The sequence below is a fragment of the Eptatretus burgeri genome, chromosome 4 (assembly GCF_056783735.1).
Source record: "Eptatretus burgeri isolate ZD-2024b chromosome 4, Ebu_testis_v1, whole genome shotgun sequence".
Lineage (NCBI taxonomy): Eukaryota > Metazoa > Chordata > Myxini > Myxiniformes > Myxinidae > Eptatretus > Eptatretus burgeri.
This window is the reverse complement of record NC_140964.1, coordinates 27,773,984-27,792,331: the sequence shown is the minus strand read 5'-3', so window position 1 is coordinate 27,792,331 and position 18,348 is coordinate 27,773,984. Positions and strand designations below refer to the sequence as shown.

General features: G+C 45.4%; 1 protein-coding gene across 8 annotated transcripts in view; it reads left to right on the top strand.

Moving 5' to 3' along the window:
• CCPG1 (cell cycle progression 1) overlaps nucleotides 1–18,348 on the top strand; it is a 90,131-nt gene that overhangs the window by 8,761 nt on the left and 63,022 nt on the right. For 7 of the 8 annotated variants that reach the window (XM_085877233.1, XM_085877232.1, XM_085877236.1 and 4 more), the window contains one exon: nucleotides 12,542–12,623. The exons of the other annotated variant lie outside the window; for it this stretch is intronic. In XM_085877233.1, coding sequence (XP_085733359.1) covers nucleotides 12,564–12,623 — 60 coding nt within the window. In that variant the 5' untranslated portion in view covers nucleotides 12,542–12,563. The remainder of the gene's footprint in view (nucleotides 1–12,541; nucleotides 12,624–18,348) is intronic. 8 annotated transcript variants of the gene reach the window in all.

The window sequence follows — 18,348 nt, the reverse complement described above, 5'->3', positions numbered from 1 at the left end:
GATATGCCACCATATGTCGACCAAGCAGTCTGCTTAAGGAGAGGAAACACCAACCGCTTTGCGCCTCTCCAGTGTCGCACTGAGGTGCACCTCAATAGTAGTTGCGTACCTAATACCATAAGAGACTGGAATAACCTCCCTCCAGAAACAACAAATCAAACCACCTCACAGCAATTTAAAATGCAATTAAATAAGGAAAACTCGAAGCAGAATCGAACAGAGTATGACACACAGACAGCATGGAAGCCAACCCTTTCTGGACATGATGCTGCATAGTGATGTCAAGATACCATTCTGACATTGAAGGAGGAGAATAATTGGTGACCACTTTATTTTCCAGCATAATAACTCCAAACAACTGCTCATCCATGGAGGGCACATTTTACAAATACACTGGAAATGTCATTAAAACGTTGTATCAGAGGCATCAGTTAACGAAGATCCCCTCTGAGCAGATCCTTGCGGATTCCAAAACCATTTTTATGCTTCCACCGACTAAGTCACCGTCGGCATTATTTTTTTCAGGTTGCCCGTCCATCCGTTCGTGCATCCGCGATAGGTTTTTCGTTTCCACGAAAATGAAAGAACAGCTGAAGGGATCCAAGTCAAACTTTGGTACAAGTATGTATAATGATGTTAAGATGAACTGATTTGATTTTGGGGTCAAAGATCAGAGGTCATGTTTGGTAAAATTCTCGTACCCAGTCTGAGGACTGGCTTCACTAACTTGTGAACCAGTGATGGGATTTTGACCAAACTTGGTATAAGTATACAGTGTGATGCAAAGATGAACTGATTAGATGGCAGAATCAAAAGGTCAAAGGTTAGAGTCCGTAATAGGTTTTTGTTACCTCGATAACTTCAGAACTGCTGAAGGGATCTAAGTCAAACTTGGTACAAGTTTGTATAATGATTTACACATAGTGATTAGATGGTCAAGAGGACAAAGGTCAATATATGATAATTGAGAACAGTTGAAAGGATTTAAATCAAACTTGGTACAAGTACGAATGCATAATGATGTCATAATATGGGCGGAGGCTTATCTGTCGACATCGAAGAATGCCGTTCTAGTTTTTGTAAACCGCTCCTTCCCAATTCCATAGCTCGGTGATGCATGGCGTCATCGCCGGGCACCAAAGGAAGGGGGTACTCGGTTTTTACTCCATTTTCTTTGTTGTTTGTTTGTTTGGCTGGGCAATATCTCAGCCATCCTTTGATCGAGGAAGCTGAAATTTGGGGACAAAAGTGAATGTGCTTTGGCAAAAAATGTTATCTTTATATTTTTGATTAATCAATTAATTAATTGTTATCGATTTATTAATTACTTATTTATTATATTTCTCATGTGGGCGATATCTTGGGCACCTTTTGAGCAAGTTGGCTGATATTTAGACATGACAGTGACCAAGTGATTGACTATAAAGAGTTGAATTATTGATTCATCGATTGATTATTTTCTTTCTTGTTTGTCCGAGCGATATCTCAGCCATCCTTTGAGCTTGAAGGCTGGAGTTTGGGGACAAAACTGAAGATGTGCTTTGGCAAAACGTTATTTTATTTATGATTTTTTGATTAATCAATTAATTGATTAATTACTTTATTATGGATTTATTTTATTTCTCATCCTGGCAATATCTCAGGCATATTTTGAGCTCGGAAGCTGATATTTGGACATGATGGTGAACAAGTGATTTGTGAAAAGGGTATTTTTGATTTATTGATTAATCAATTGATTTAATTATTCATTTTTTGATGAATTACTTAATTTTCAAAAAGTTACATATTCGGATGAAACGCTGGTGGTTTAGGTATGTTATTCGGCAATTGGTTGAGAAATTAATTATTTTACGATTATTATTAATTTTATTTCTGCAATTATTCAATCGATCAATTATTGTACACCGCTCCCTTCCATTTCCAACTCGATGTGCTGCAAGGCGGCATCGCCGGGCGCCGAAGATGTCACATGCTGGAGGATTGTTATTCATTTATTTGGCATGGGTGCGGTGTACTTTAAATGTACCGCGAATTGTTTTAATTGCGTGCAGTCTGAGAACTACTATCCCTCAAGGATCACCCAAATGGCAGCTGAACCTGGCGGTACAACACACATGAGGCAAAAGACGGGAAAACATCTTATAATTAAAATTGGTTTATATTGCAAAAAGAAACACGGGGATTGAGGGTAGACAAGACGCTATCAATAAAACGGACGAACCAATTGGTCGACAGACAAGTGGGGTTTTGGGGGCATGTAAGCTTGTGTATAAGGAGAGAAATGATCAATTATGGTGCCAAAAATATAACGGGAGTCTCACAACAAAGGAGAATTGGTGAGGGCATGAGCAAGGCATGAGCTGTTTTGGGTCTGGTATGGCCCATGCAGTTTGGGGTGACACAGGGTTGGTAAAGCACAGGGAGGGAGGCTGGTGATAAGGTGGATGAGGGGGTTTGGGAGGTGGCATCCCTATTTCCAGCATTGTCCTCCTGCTCTGCACAATGACAAAGCAAAGACGTATGGCGATGAGAGGGATGTTGCCTCTCTAATGGACTGGCTCCAACTACTGCACACAGCATGGCGACAGCCCTCGTAAACTTTGGGACCACCCTCGTACATGGTGAGAGTCTCTCATTGCCCGTCCACTGGTGTGGGTGGGCCACCTTTGTTAGGGCCATATCACCCTGCAGAGCGTGCCTGAGAAAAAGTGTTCCGCCTTCAGCCAGAGCTCTACAACTGACCTTGCCACTGGCCCACGGTGCGCTGGGCCAAGTGGTCCGTCACGTTGCCTTTAAAATTGCTACGTGCAGCCAGCTTTTTATTGCCTTCCTGCCCAAATCGTCATTTGAAAACATGAGGTTTTACACAACAAACTTCAAACTGTCTGAAATGTAACACTCAATGCCACATCGGTGCAAGTTTTACAATACGACTTACCTCGAGGTATATAGCTCTTTCAAGAGTAAGTCTAATCTACATGATCACATCATCCATACCATCAATACAATCCAGCTATGGATCCCCCCCATCCTCTTCCAAGTAACAATGTTTATAAAGAATTGCAGAGTCAGGAACTCTACAATGATTAGAATGACCCCCTCAAATCTTGGCCTTAACATCAGAGAAGCTGTATGGTGTTATTTGGACAGAAGGAAAAATGAAAAACAACCAGAATCAAAAGACGAATGATGGGGAACATTGCAGAATGCATGGGAAAACCTCCCAATGGAAGTTCTTCAGAAATTGTAGACAAAGCATTACAAAATGGAGATCTGCTGTTTTGCATGAGAAAGGTGGTCACACCAAATATTTAAATTTCATGCATTGATATTATAAAATACAATTCATTTTTGTCTCTTAAATGAAATGTCATTAAAACAACTTTAATCTATCAAAATATTCCAATGTGACAAAAATAGATTTATTTTTAAGATGTCCTAATACTTTTTTGCACAGTATTGTATGTATTCTTGAACAAGTAAGCGATGTGATTGAAAGTGTTTACACCGGTTGTCTCTGACCCTTCATGGTTCAACAGGCAACTCGGGTCTCGGATATCACTTTATTCCTTTACACAAGTTGTCATCTGTACTCCCATGTTGCAGTTTAGATGCAATACTTTCAAACTCCCTATTTTTATTTCCCGTGCCTCCCCCCCCTTTTTTTTCAACTATTACCTTTGTTGCGTACAATTTTGAGGAATTTCTCAATAGAAGCTGTTTGGCTGATGCTAATTTACAAACAAATTTCACTGTGAAGCGTACATGCCTTTGTATACTGGGATTAAATGCTGGTGCAAGTGGACAGAACGAGGATGAATAAAAATGATGACTCGTTCCTCAAAACTCTTTGCCTCTTTTGTAAGTGTTAATCCTTGTTTTCCTTGGCCTCCACTTCCTCCTGCTTGAGTTCTGTTGATGTGTCACATTATATCACGTGGTGATCCCCATGTGGGGTTATTTACTTGTCTGAAATGCACACTGAGGGTATTATTGAACTTTCCTGCATTTGTTTACTACATGTTCACTTGACTGGGTGTTGAGTGCGATGTTTCTAAAGTACTGCACGCGACAAAACTTCAATGGACGACGACAACAAAAAATGTATTTGCATTTGTGTGCTTTTTTTTTGATACCTGCAAATGTCGAACATTTTGTGGATACGTTTTGAAACAGCCTAGTATGCTAGTTTCTGGACCTTGTTTTTATGCACATTCTGCTATGCATGGGAAAAGTTGATTGATCTGTGGCATGTTGCAAACTGATTTCATCAAACAGTCAGTTAAACTTAGTAGTTATTTTGTTTGTGTTGTGTTTTGGGGTATCGGCCTATTCCTATAGCAGTAATGATTTATTACCCTGCGCAAGTGAAGCGAAAAGTGTGGTTCAGCAATTGGTTCATGTCTCTTCTGTCCGTCCGTCCGTCTCTATAAACATCAGTTTATGATCGAGGAACAACTCTTGTAAATTGATTGTTGTACTTTGAACATGAATCGGAAAACAAACCTGCCGTTTAACTGTACTTTGTATCTGAATTTGTCCCGATCGCACATGCGCAGAGAGGCGTGACATAATATTTTGTCCTCTGTCTGCCTGTCTGGCAGTCAAGCAAAATTGAAAATCATTCCAAATGGGAAATTTGCTGTTTTTAAGGACGTCATAAAGGACACAAACAACACGCACGAATAACTACTGGAGCTGTTCGATTAGGTGATGCAATCAACACAAAGTCGATGGTGGTAAATTCCATAATTAATTTATTTGTATGACTTTTACAATCTTTGTTTTTTTTTTAATTGAATTATTTACTTCAACACTGCAGAACATAAAATCCCCTTCTTTATTCTTGCAATAACCTCCAGTTTTGCAGTACCTGGACATGTTAAATAAAGGTAGTGTATATGTGCTTCAACAGCGCTAAACTTTGGGAATTTTTAACAATCTTTGTAATCATCATTTTATTTAAATCGAAGTATATACCCTGAACACTGCATGGGGTACCGTGTTCAATGAACTCTGGCTTGTTTGTTGATTTATTTATTTATTTTGATCTCGCTTTCGAGCTCGGCCAGCATTTTGGTAACAAGAGTTAAAGAATGAGGATTGAAAGATGTATAAATTTTTATGTGAATTACGATTACTCCTCCAGTATACCAATTTTCTTTCCACATCATGGAAATGTCCGGTGCTGTTCAAACTGTCTGCATAAATTTGGTTTTCTTGATTGTGTGTGCTGCTCACATCTCTGAAATATTCATATTAGATCACATGACCTGTCACTTAAGGACGAAAATAAATTTGCAGTGTGGAGGGTGTTATTACATTAACATACATTATTCAATTGTTAGTCATGGCTGGAATATAGAAAGTGCTAATTATGCATTATTTTAAGCAGTCCCCAATAGGTGTTCCAACATTTGATTTGTTTAAAAGGCTACCTACCGTGGCCTAAATTTGAAACTTTTTGTCTAATTTTATTTGGATGAACTGAAGTTTCAAATCGAAATCTGAACATTGTTACTACTTGGGTATTTTTTTTTTTTTGATGTTTAATTTTATTTTCAAAGTGATCTTTAAAGGCTCATGTAAGATCTTGTAAATATACCACATCACATGCAGAAAGAAGTAGGACATCAGCAGATGTCTGTATACCTTTTTATACATGAATTGCAAGGATGATATTAAGCAAATAGATGGCTCTTCCATGATCCTTCGACCTTGTTAAAATCAACAAGCAGAATTTGTTTGTGATCATTCTTTCCTTATTCTCAGAAGTGGCAAGAATACCATCTGACTTTGTCACCATTGTTTTACAACCATTATTTTTTCTCTCAACTCAATTATTATCTTATGCACATGTGTTGGGTTAACAGAGATGCTGTGATTGAGTGATTATAGTAATACATTGCTTCGTGCTCATGATGTGTTCTTGAGAAAGAGAGCGCTTATTGAAAATTCACCAAAAGGGGTCATTATATCATTGTTTATATGGAGATGCATTCCCGACAGCATTATTTCTTATGAATGAGGGATTCATTGGGGTATCGGGAATAGTGGTAAAATGATACAGGTGGAAAACATATTTTAGATCTAAAAATAATAATAATCTTATTACTATCATAATATCAGTAAGTATGAACAAAAACATAAAATATGTGCAAGCGTCAATGAAAAGAAGAATTGCCATCGCTCCTACTCTGCTCTTACTCCTACTTGGCAGCGGTGGGAAAAGGCTCATCCTGCTTGCAAAACAAAGGTGGAGTAACTAGCGCTGATTGGCTCAGAGCATGTGCATACAGTACAAACAATGGCGGTGGGTGCGTCTACTCGGGGAATGCTGCGTGATGGGTATCGTTAACTTTTTTGTGTAAAAATTCTCTCCAGGACAAAGAGCTCCATAACAAATCTGGGGGGAGGAAAGGAGGGTTAGTCATCCAGTTTCTATCATAAATGTAATCTATTTATCTGGGAAAATTGTCATTCGAGCTCTTAACTCTCCTTCAGATTGAAAGTAATTGATGAACAGAAGATGACATCTTAAGTTTTGGAGATTCAACAGATTCTAGAATCCCATTGATGTGCTGTGGTTGAGGTTCTGAATTAACTTCACTGGCATTGAGAGATCCTAACCAAATTTTGTGACTTCGGCCTACCATGGACGACTCTTTCCCACCCTTGCAATTCATGTTAAAGTGTACCAATATCCCTGTCCTGCATGTGACACATGTACAACCTCTTAGACGATGAGCCTGAGATCAAGTTTGTTGTTGTTTTTTTTGTTTTTTTTAAACTGAAATTGATTTAAGAAACCCAGTTTGGCAAGAGAAGTTGTATACTGCATTGATATCCTGTTCTTCAGTATGAGTACATTACAATGATGCACTGACTTTAGAAACCTAAGCTTTGACAGTTTCATCCTTCCCTGAAACGATTCTGAAATCGCACTCCAGCAACAGATATCCAAACAGCTGTTGCATATCTTTTCAGTACCCTTTATCATTGAAATCTGCCAAGCTATTGTGCAAAAGCACAGCTCCCATTGGCAGCTTTGTGATCCCACCATAACTGGGGCACACGGCAATACCCTTCAACTGGTATAAGAAAACATCTGTCCCAACTTTGTACTTTTAACAGTTAATTAATAAATTGCACTCATTTTCCGAACAACACTTTCCTCTCGAACCTCCCAACTCACCACTTGGGCAAGCTTAATTGGGGTAACATGACCCAAGGATGCGCCCTTACCAGTTGCTGATAAGAGAACTTCGATCTATATAGAGAAACACCTCATTAGATTTGGCGACTCCATAAATTTGCCAGGCTGGCCATGTGTGGTGTATCTTCCTTGTAAAGATTTATTGCCTGCTATGCGTGAAGGAAATTTTCCTTGTGTGACTTGTATAACTTTAAAGTCAACAAGTCTGAAGACGACGATGGTTCACGAGCGGTATTTGACTTTGTAGATTGTTTCAGAAGTCAAGGATGATACATTGTGATAATGTTTCACCAAGTTATACAAATGATCAACATGATGTGGTACAAGTGACAGGTTATTAGCTGCAAAATGTCGAAAACCCGGCTTCGTTCAACAAGTTTAAAAATTTGACCTTTGCATAACCTTTAAAGGTCCCAAAACAATGTTGTGGACATTAAAATAAGGAAACGGGATACGTGCTATAGCTTAATGGAGTTAGTTCGTCGAAGAAGGTCGAAAACCCAGTTCGATTCCCACAACTTTTAAAATTTGATCTTTGTGAACTTTAAAGGTCAAAGGTCAAGGATCATGACCTGTGGTATAAAACTTCCTCTGGAACATTCCAGGAACAATATAACGTCATATAGGCTATATGTCATTTCACTCTCCTCGGATTATCCATACTTTGATGAAATCAGCGTAAAAACAAACTTGTAGGGGGTGCCACGGGCAAGGTGTTCGAGATAGAGAAAAATGGTTTCAAGACTTTTGGTGGGGAATTACCTCAAGATTATGCATAAAGAATATTGTCATCCCAGCTCTCAATGTTTGGGTGGTCGTCTGATTTTTGTCAAAATTCCAAATTTTCTAAGTTCATGACCTTGTGACCTTGACCTTGGGACTAAAATGAAAAATGGAGCTCCGTGGGGCTATGCAGGTGCCATTGGGTTAACCAAATACCGAAACCCTGTCGGATTCGACAAAACCCCAAGGAGAAGATGCAAATTGAAATCGGCTACCCCCTAAAAACACGTTTTTTGGGCGTAGCTCCACCCATAATGGGCGGACCACGCCCATTTTCAGGAAAACACAACTCGATGATTTCAACCTCCCACCAAAATTTCATCAGAATCGGATCAAAACCCACGGAGCTATGCTCGGGACAGACAGACAGACAGACAGACAGACAGACGGACAGACGGACAGACGGACAGACGGACAGACGGACAGACGGACAGACGGACAGACGGACAGACGGACAGACGGACAGACGGACAGACGGACAGACGGACAGACGGACAGACGGACAGACGGACAGACGGACAGACGGACAGACGGACAGACGGACAGACGGACAGACGGACAGACGGACAGACGGACAGACGGACAGACGGACAGACGGACAGACGGACAGACGGACAGACGGACAGACGGACAGACGGACAGACGGACAGACGGACAGACGGACAGACGGACAGACGGACAGACGGACAGACGGACAGACGGACAGACGGACAGACGGACAGACGGACAGACGGACAGACGGACAGACGGACAGACGGACAGACGGACAGACGGACAGACGGACAGACGGACAGACGGACAGACGGACAGACGGACAGACGGACAGACGGACAGACGGACAGACGGACAGACGGACAGACGGACAGACGGACAGACGGACAGACGGACAGACGGACAGACGGACAGACGGACAGACGGACAGACGGACAGACGGACAGACGGACAGACGGACAGACGGACAGACGGACAGACGGACAGACGGACAGACGGACAGACGGACAGACGGACAGACGGACAGACGGACAGACGGACAGACGGACAGACGGACAGACGGACAGACGGACAGACGGACAGACGGACAGACGGACAGACGGACAGACGGACAGACGGACAGACGGACAGACGGACAGACGGACAGACGGACAGACGGACAGACGGACAGACGGACAGACGGACAGACGGACAGACGGACAGACGGACAGACGGACAGACGGACAGACGGACAGACGGACAGACGGACAGACGGACAGACGGACAGACGGACAGACGGACAGACGGACAGACGGACAGACGGACAGACGGACAGACGGACAGACGGACAGACGGACAGACGGACAGACGGACAGACGGACAGACGGACAGACGGACAGACGGACAGACGGACAGACGGACAGACGGACAGACGGACAGACGGACAGACGGACAGACGGACAGACGGACAGACGGACAGACGGACAGACGGACAGACGGACAGACGGACAGACGGACAGACGGACAGACGGACGGACGGACGGACGGACGGACGGACGGACGGACGGACGGACGGACGGACGGACGGACGGACGGACGGACGGACAGACGGACAGACGGACAGACGGACAGACGGACAGACGGACAGACGGACAGACGGACAGACGGACAGACGGACAGACGGACAGACGGACAGACGGACAGACGGACAGACGGACAGACGGACAGACGGACAGACGGACAGACGGACAGACGGACAGACGGACAGACGGACAGACGGACAGACGGACAGACGGACAGACGGACAGACGGACAGACGGACAGACGGACAGACGGACAGACGGACAGACGGACAGACGGACAGACGGACAGACGGACAGACGGACAGACGGACAGACGGACAGACGGACAGACGGACAGACGGACAGACGGACAGACGGACAGACGGACAGACGGACAGACGGACAGACGGACAGACGGACAGACGGACAGACGGACAGACGGACAGACGGACAGACGGACAGACGGACAGACGGACAGACGGACAGACGGACAGACGGACAGACGGACAGACGGACAGACGGACAGACGGACAGACGGACAGACGGACAGACGGACAGACGGACAGACGGACAGACGGACAGACGGACAGACGGACAGACGGACAGACGGACAGACGGACAGACGGACAGACGGACAGACGGACAGACGGACAGACGGACAGACGGACAGACGGACAGACGGACAGACGGACAGACGGACAGACGGACAGACGGACAGACGGACAGACGGACAGACGGACAGACGGACAGACGGACAGACGGACAGACGGACAGACGGACAGACGGACAGACGGACAGACGGACAGACGGACAGACGGACAGACGGACAGACGGACAGACGGACAGACGGACAGACGGACAGACGGACAGACGGACAGACGGACAGACGGACAGACGGACAGACGGACAGACGGACAGACGGACAGACGGACAGACGGACAGACGGACAGACGGACAGACGGACAGACGGACAGACGGACAGACGGACAGACGGACAGACGGACAGACGGACAGACGGACAGACGGACAGACGGACAGACGGACAGACGGACAGACGGACAGACGGACAGACGGACAGACGGACAGACGGACAGACGGACAGACGGACAGACGGACAGACGGACAGACGGACAGACGGACAGACGGACAGACGGACAGACGGACAGACGGACAGACGGACAGACGGACAGACGGACAGACGGACAGACGGACAGACGGACAGACGGACAGACGGACAGACGGACAGACGGACAGACGGACAGACGGACAGACGGACAGACGGACAGACGGACAGACGGACAGACGGACAGACGGACAGACGGACAGACGGACAGACGGACAGACGGACAGACGGACAGACGGACAGACGGACAGACGGACAGACGGACAGACGGACAGACGGACAGACGGACAGACGGACAGACGGACAGACGGACAGACGGACAGACGGACAGACGGACAGACGGACAGACGGACAGACGGACAGACGGACAGACGGACAGACGGACAGACGGACAGACGGACAGACGGACAGACGGACAGACGGACAGACGGACAGACGGACAGACGGACAGACGGACAGACGGACAGACGGACAGACGGACAGACGGACAGACGGACAGACGGACAGACGGACAGACGGACAGACGGACAGACGGACAGACGGACAGACGGACAGACGGACAGACGGACAGACGGACAGACGGACAGACGGACAGACGGACAGACGGACAGACGGACAGACGGACAGACGGACAGACGGACAGACGGACAGACGGACAGACGGACAGACGGACAGACGGACAGACGGACAGACGGACGCACAACAATAACGAATATAGTGGTCACTTATATTTTTCGTGAAAATATTTTTTCGTGAACCAAAATTCCTTTAAAAACAAAACGAAATACAGTAACTAGAAAATATTGAATTTGACCACATCGTGGGACCCTCTTTGTGGTATTTTATGTTTAATGAACAAACTTTTGCAACAAACTTCTGAGAAGCAAGATATGTACTGTATAAAGCCACAATTTGGCTTTCTTATTGACGGCCCCTAGTGGTTTGGGAGAAACCCGGCTGAGAGTGACGAGCATCTTCTCATAAATTTACTTCTTTTTTTTTAATACAGGCTCGAAGGCTTATGGAGGAGCTATGGCACAAATCACGCACACATGCAGACAGATTCATGAGAAAACACTGGAGTTGACTTTCACACAAACACAACCGCTGGGATTAGGGGCAGTGACGTCACTTCCCAGAGCACTCTGGGTGCCAGCGAAATCATCTTGATGACGTCTCTTTTCCCTCCACACTTAGCAGAGCAATCAAGGAGGAATTTCCTCCTTCCCCATGGATGCCAAAAATCTACCTGTGGGAATTTTTTTCCCCCCCATGCTCTATTCTTTAAATGCTGAGCGTCAAGCAAGGAAACAGCACATACCATTTGTAAAGCCTTTGGTACGAGTCTGCCAGGGTTCGAACCGTCGACCTCCCAGACTCGGAGATTCCGCTTTAAACATTTAGATTATTTGTCACGTTATACTTTCTCCCTCTTCCATTAAAATTGCTTGATCTTGTCCCTGCTCTGACTACAGAACAATGTGTATGTACTGACATTCTATTTCAGCAGCAGGAACGATATCTTTGATATGCAATCAAAGGTGCTTATGTGACAGAAGGAGGATCTACATGCGGGCATTGGCTACCATCACCAAGATGTAGATTTGTGGTAGTTTGGCTGCATTTGCTCAGTGAATGTGTGTACAAGCTATTGATGGAAATAACACGATGTTTCAATTCAATGGAAGCACTTTAAATTTTGCATGTACGAGATGAAAATTAAATGCTGCACATGAATGAAGGAAAGGATCCCAAAGGTGCAGCAGTGTTGCATGAAATGACATCAGGTGCATATGAGGTTTAAGTGAGACAGCAAGTGAATGAAGTCTGTATTGTTACAGCGCGGTGACATCGCACTGTTATATAATTGTTTGATTGTGTGTTTAGGTGGTGAGCTGTAACTTTCAAAATGTCTACCAATTCCAGCGACAGTGAGGGCTCCAGCAGTTGGACCTTCCTCGGTTCTGAGGTAAGTCGCACTTACCATGGATTGTGGGTAAACAACAACAAAACTATTTGCATACAGCAGCAGCAATTAGGTGTAAAACTCATCTTTAACATTAAAATACTTGCGGAAAAACTTCAGATTTCCTCTTCTATCTTAAGTTTTAATCCCAACAGTTATGGGTCTGCTACTGGGATTTACCTTCTGCATTCTCCTCTGTCTTCTGTATCTTCTTCTTAATCCCTTGTCCTTCAAATCCCTTTCAATGACATCCCTCCTATGTAAAGCCGCTGTCGCACCTTGACATTTTAGCCAGCGTATGCCGACGTAAGAAAAATTTGGCGAATACGCTGGCACACGTCGAATACGTTATGGGTAAGTTTTGTATACGTTAAGAGCACGCTAAAGCATGCTGGCATATGTTGTAGTACGCCGAGATCGTCGACAAATTTTGTGCATGCACAAAATTTGTCGACGTGCTCGGCGTATGACTCATACGTTCCGCATATGCTGGCCATAAGTTCTAGGCACGTTATGCGATCGTTGACACACGTTACTTGTAAGTTACTCATAAGTCGAAATACGTCGAGGTAATGTCTAGCTTATCCGAAAGTTATTTCTAACCTATCTCCAACGCATATTGATGTATGTAGACGTCTTCCGGACGACCACAGTACTTACTGAACATGTTTATAACTTACTGCTACCATTTAATGGCGTATTGGCAGCGTTTAGGGGAATTGGTATATAAAAATGGGGTTCACAGGAGGAACCCGTCAGTGTTCCAGACTTCGTGGTGAGCAGATGTCCATGTCATCCGAGAGATGAGGATCCGGCAAGGCTGAGACGAGAATACCTACTAGCTGTCCTCCAACATTAACATGACCTCATTGATTTGACACTGTACCAGTTGCGTGCCAATAGAGCCAGGAGAAGAAGAGGTGAACGGAGGAGAAGGAACTGGGTGAGACCATGGATCGGGAGGCGACGGCAGTTTGGCATGCATGACTAGCTCATGGTGGAACTCCGTAACAAGGAGTTCTTCGAAGTTTTATTCGGCATGACGGTGATGTTGACACTTCAATGTCTAGTGCGGTTATGATTTGAATTGTCGAGCGGAAGCCTTTTAATAGGCTACGCCACGTGATCGTCGGCGATACGCTGCCTCGCGCGATGCTTAAGTTATGCTATCGTTGGGCATAGGTTGTGAACGCCGACAACACGCTAAGCATTCGTTGGTATCAGTTATCTATAAATTATCGAAGTGTTCTGTGTACGTTACTAATACGTTATGCATACGTCCAACTCTTTATGAATACACTATTATACGCCCAAAACTGAAGAAAAAAAATAGTTCAGCGTACGCCAGCGTTTTAGATAAATTTTGATACGTTGCCATACGCTGGCTAAATTGTCAAGGTGTGACGGGGGCTTAACCTGTCTTCTTGATATTTTTCCTCTAATCGGCTCACTCCGTACTTTCTTGATTGATTCCTCATCCTTTATTCTCATCATGTGCCCCAACCACTGTAACCGAGCCTCTCTAATCTTTTCTTTAATACACGCAGTTCCGACTCTCTTGCATATCTCCTCGTTCCTCAACCGCTCTCTTCGTGATACTCTGAGAATCCTAGGAAGTATCCCTTGTGCTTCAAATCTCTTTCCACTACATATGTCCTCTCGAGCAACTCCTCTTCCCATTTTTTAAAAGCCCATGTTTCTGTATCGTACGTTATAACCGGCCTGATCACCATTTCATTGTGAAGGACTTCAAATTTTCCTCAACTCAAATATTTTTGTTCTTGAACGAAATGGGAACATGGACTCTCTTGCACATTCTTGTATGAGGGGTTTCAAAGCCAGGATTGGCATTTTGGGACAAAAATATTTCCAATAGCAAATCAAAAACTGCAAATATCCACAATTTAAATTTTTTGATTTAAACCTCAAATTAAGTGCAACGTATTTGCCAAGCTGTGTTTTTGTGATGCAAAAACATTTTGAAGACTCGTGGCAAGGACTGATCTCGGCATCGTTGGCAGTCTGTGTGCCAGGCAGGAGAGGAAAGTGCTCATTGCTCGAGCTATTTTTGGTTCTCTGTGCACTTTACAAACCACACCTTGCCATAAGGGTTGCTTGTGCCCATTTGCAAGTGCATCTCAATGTCTTGAATGTGTTTTTAATATTCTGCTTGGGTATGTAGATGCAGCAGTTTGTGAGGAGGTGTTTTCAAGGTTTTTGGTAATATAATCTGATGAGGTTTTTTTTATTTTATTTTAGAAGTAACAGATCAGCACGATCGTGGCAAGTAATGTTTGTAGCATGCCAGTTTGACAGCATTGCTCAAGTCAAATGCAAAGGCAAGAAGTCATCGCTCAAACCAGTCGTTGCTCAACAAATAACATTCATCCTGTTCAGTGTATCGCTTTTGTTTGTAAACTGGAGCTAATTGCTTGGTGGTGTTTCTCTGAACATGATACTTCATTAGCAGCAGCACGTTTTTGTTCGACTTTCAAAAGGGATTTTTCGTATATTTTTCTTCCTGAGAAAAACACTCGAGCTGTTTTGCAGCTTTATTCGTTTTGGGGGTTTTTTTTTTGTATAATTACCCCGCACACACAAAGTGAAAATCAGAGTTAAGCAATTATTTCATGTCTGTCTGTCTGTCTGTCCATCCGACAACAAACGTCAGTTCATGATCGAGAAAACAACTTTATTTCATTGGAATGTTCTATTTTGAACATGAATTAGAAAGCGAACCTGCAGTTTAATGTACTCTAGCTCTGAATTCATTCCAATCGCGCATGCACAGGGAGAAGTGTGATTTTTTTTTTTTAACTCTTTCTGGCAGTCGAACAAAATTGAAAATCATTCCAAACAGGAAACTTACTTTTTTATGGACTTTATAGAGGACACAAACAACACACAAAGAACGAATGTAACATGTTAAAGGTCCCATGACACCCAAAAGTACTGAAATTGCATATATATATATTTATTTATTTATACACATGTCCTATTGGAGTTTTTCATCGTGATTTCTGATCTGACAATTTTTTTTCACAATACTCGTTCTGTAAAATGTAAAATTAAAAAAAACAAACGTCTTGGGGAACACTCCTAAAAATTCTGCTGAAATCTACTGAACGACGTGTAACCCACATGACGTCATTTCCAGAACAACAAAGGCTGCAAGCAAATTACTCGGGTTGGTGGTCTACGTGATTGTATTGGCTTTCTGTGTGTTTCCACATTCGATTGATTGACTCAAACCCTTCGTTCATTTCTGCTTTAAAAAAAATCAAACATTTGGTTTTGAATAATGGATGACATGGACTTTGATTTGTCTGGTAGCAACAGTGAGTGTGAGAGAAATGAAGGATTTTGGTCTGAATCACATGGAGAATTGTCGGATAACGAAGTCGCGGGAGGTGAAGTTCAGGCAGCTGGAAATGGAATACGGCCTTACCAGTTCGAGCCCGAAGCAGGACAAGAAGGGGAAACTGGCAGATATTCCCGGAGTTCATGATGATCGGGAGGACATCGAAGGAAGACTCGACAATAACAACTGGTTCGACTAAATCCTATTCGTAATTCAATAATGTAAATTCGACTTGCATACTGCTTGATATCAGAAATATTTTAGTGAGGTGACATGACCAGCGCATCACAGTGGACATGTTTCTCCGCTGCTAATGAATCGCAAGCAAGGCCAGCCCATGTCATCGGCCATATCTCTCCGCGCATAAAACAAAGCAATCTCACTGTCCGGATACAATGAAAACTTGTGTGCAGAACACACCTTGCGACACAATTGTCTAGAGTAGTCCGATAAATCTGACGTTCTGTGACATTTTTATTTATTTTATTCCTATTGTCGTCATATAGCGCCAGTAGAAAACAATGAAGAAAAGAGAATAATAAAAGAAAGCCACAGCACGTCAGATTTATCGGACAAGTCAGACGGATGACATTTCTCGGACGACATTGCTTTTGATGATGTGGTGTAGTGGCCTGCGGGGGCAGGGCACGATGTGGGGAGCGTGGTGGAGGAGTGGTTTTGGAGTGGTCACGTGCTTGCACGGGATATAGGAGTGCGTGCCGCCTGAGGCGTTGTTGTAGCCTGTGTAGCCTGTGTAGTCTGTGGAGCCTGGGTAGTCTACAGTGGTGCACATCTGGATACGCAATAAACAGAGTTACGGCAACCCTCATGACTCTGCGTACCTCACTGCACATGGGACACCACATTTGGCGACGAGTCTGTTCGGATCGGCGTGTGCAGAGTGGTTGGGTTATTGGATCGCGGCAGCGAGTAACTCGGCGCATCCCGCGCGGTTCGAGGTCTACACCGGGCGAGGGTCCCGGAGGAGCGCATCGCGAGTTTCGCGTGCCGCACGCACAGGCTTCGGGGCCAGGCGTCTCGCCGTCACGGCCGGCTCGAGCATGGCAGAAGGTCGGGGCACGGCGCACGGACGCGTGCCCGTCTTCATCGGAGATGACTTCGAATTGTTTTCTGAACAGTTGGGCTACTATTTCCACGCGAATGCTGTAGACGATGAAAGCAAACGCAAATCGATCTTGCTCGCCTCGCTATCAACGGAACATGGCGTCGCACAAGCTCCGAGGAATGTCCGGGGTCTCTGGTCGGTGCGCAGCGGATGATTCGGAGGTCAGCGCGATGTTCCACGTGCGCACAGCCGCACGCACGGTCTTCGGCACGGGTCGGGACCGAGCGTTGCAATGCAGTCAATCGGACGGCGGTCTGAGCACTCTGGGACATCTACGGTGTGTGTGCCGAGAGTCATTGCCCATCATAACGGTCATGGATGGCGGTGTGCAAAGCGACCTTTACGTCCCGGGTCGAGACCTACTGCCGGTACGGTGTTCGGTGCATGGCGTACACTTTGACGCCCCTGGTCGAGTCTTGCAGCCTGGGTACAGAGATCCCGGCGACCCGGAGCGGGAGATGCTGCCGATGTTGAACCTGTCTTCAATTGGTCCGGAGGTGACCAGATCAATGACAGTGGAGGTTGAGATGTTCGGGGCACTGATCGGGTGTCGAGTTGAGTCCGCTCGTGCTACCCTCGCATTGCACACGTATGCCGGTGAAGCGCTGCCGGCGGTTGGCGGGGCACACGTCTTGGTTGCCCATCAGGGTCAGCGGGTTGCGCTCCCACGGTTCGTGGTGCGAGGGGAGGGGCTCGCAGTTCCTGTTTCGGAGTTCGTACCTCCAGGTGCACCTGTGCCTCCTTCAGGGCACGTACCTCCTTGTGGGCCCGGGCCTCCCTCGAGATGCGAGGGTGAGGTTCCGGCGACAGGGGCCGCGACGATGCAGCGTGGGCTGCCGTTCATTGCTTCCTGCGACGATGATGTGCGGTTCTGGAGCAATGGGAGCCATGCCAGCTGCGAAGAGCTCTCGCGCTTCGGCTGCGCTCATGATACAATGCGCGCCCGTGTCGTTCAGGCAATTTCAGCGGGGAATTGGAGTGAGCCAGTCGCGCTCAAGAAGTTCGCGGATCGCGATCATCGATGACAAGCAGGTCATCGCGACGTCGCAACGACAACCGAGAGACGTACACGTGATGTGATTCATGGGTTGCTGTTCATTGCGTATTTGATTTTCATTGCTCGAGTGATGCAGTTTAGCGTTGTTAAAATAAATGCCGACAGTTCGTGTGTGAGAATATGTTTGGCTGGGATCAATCGATGGGATGTTCGATATGACCGATGTGATATGAAGCCCTTGGGG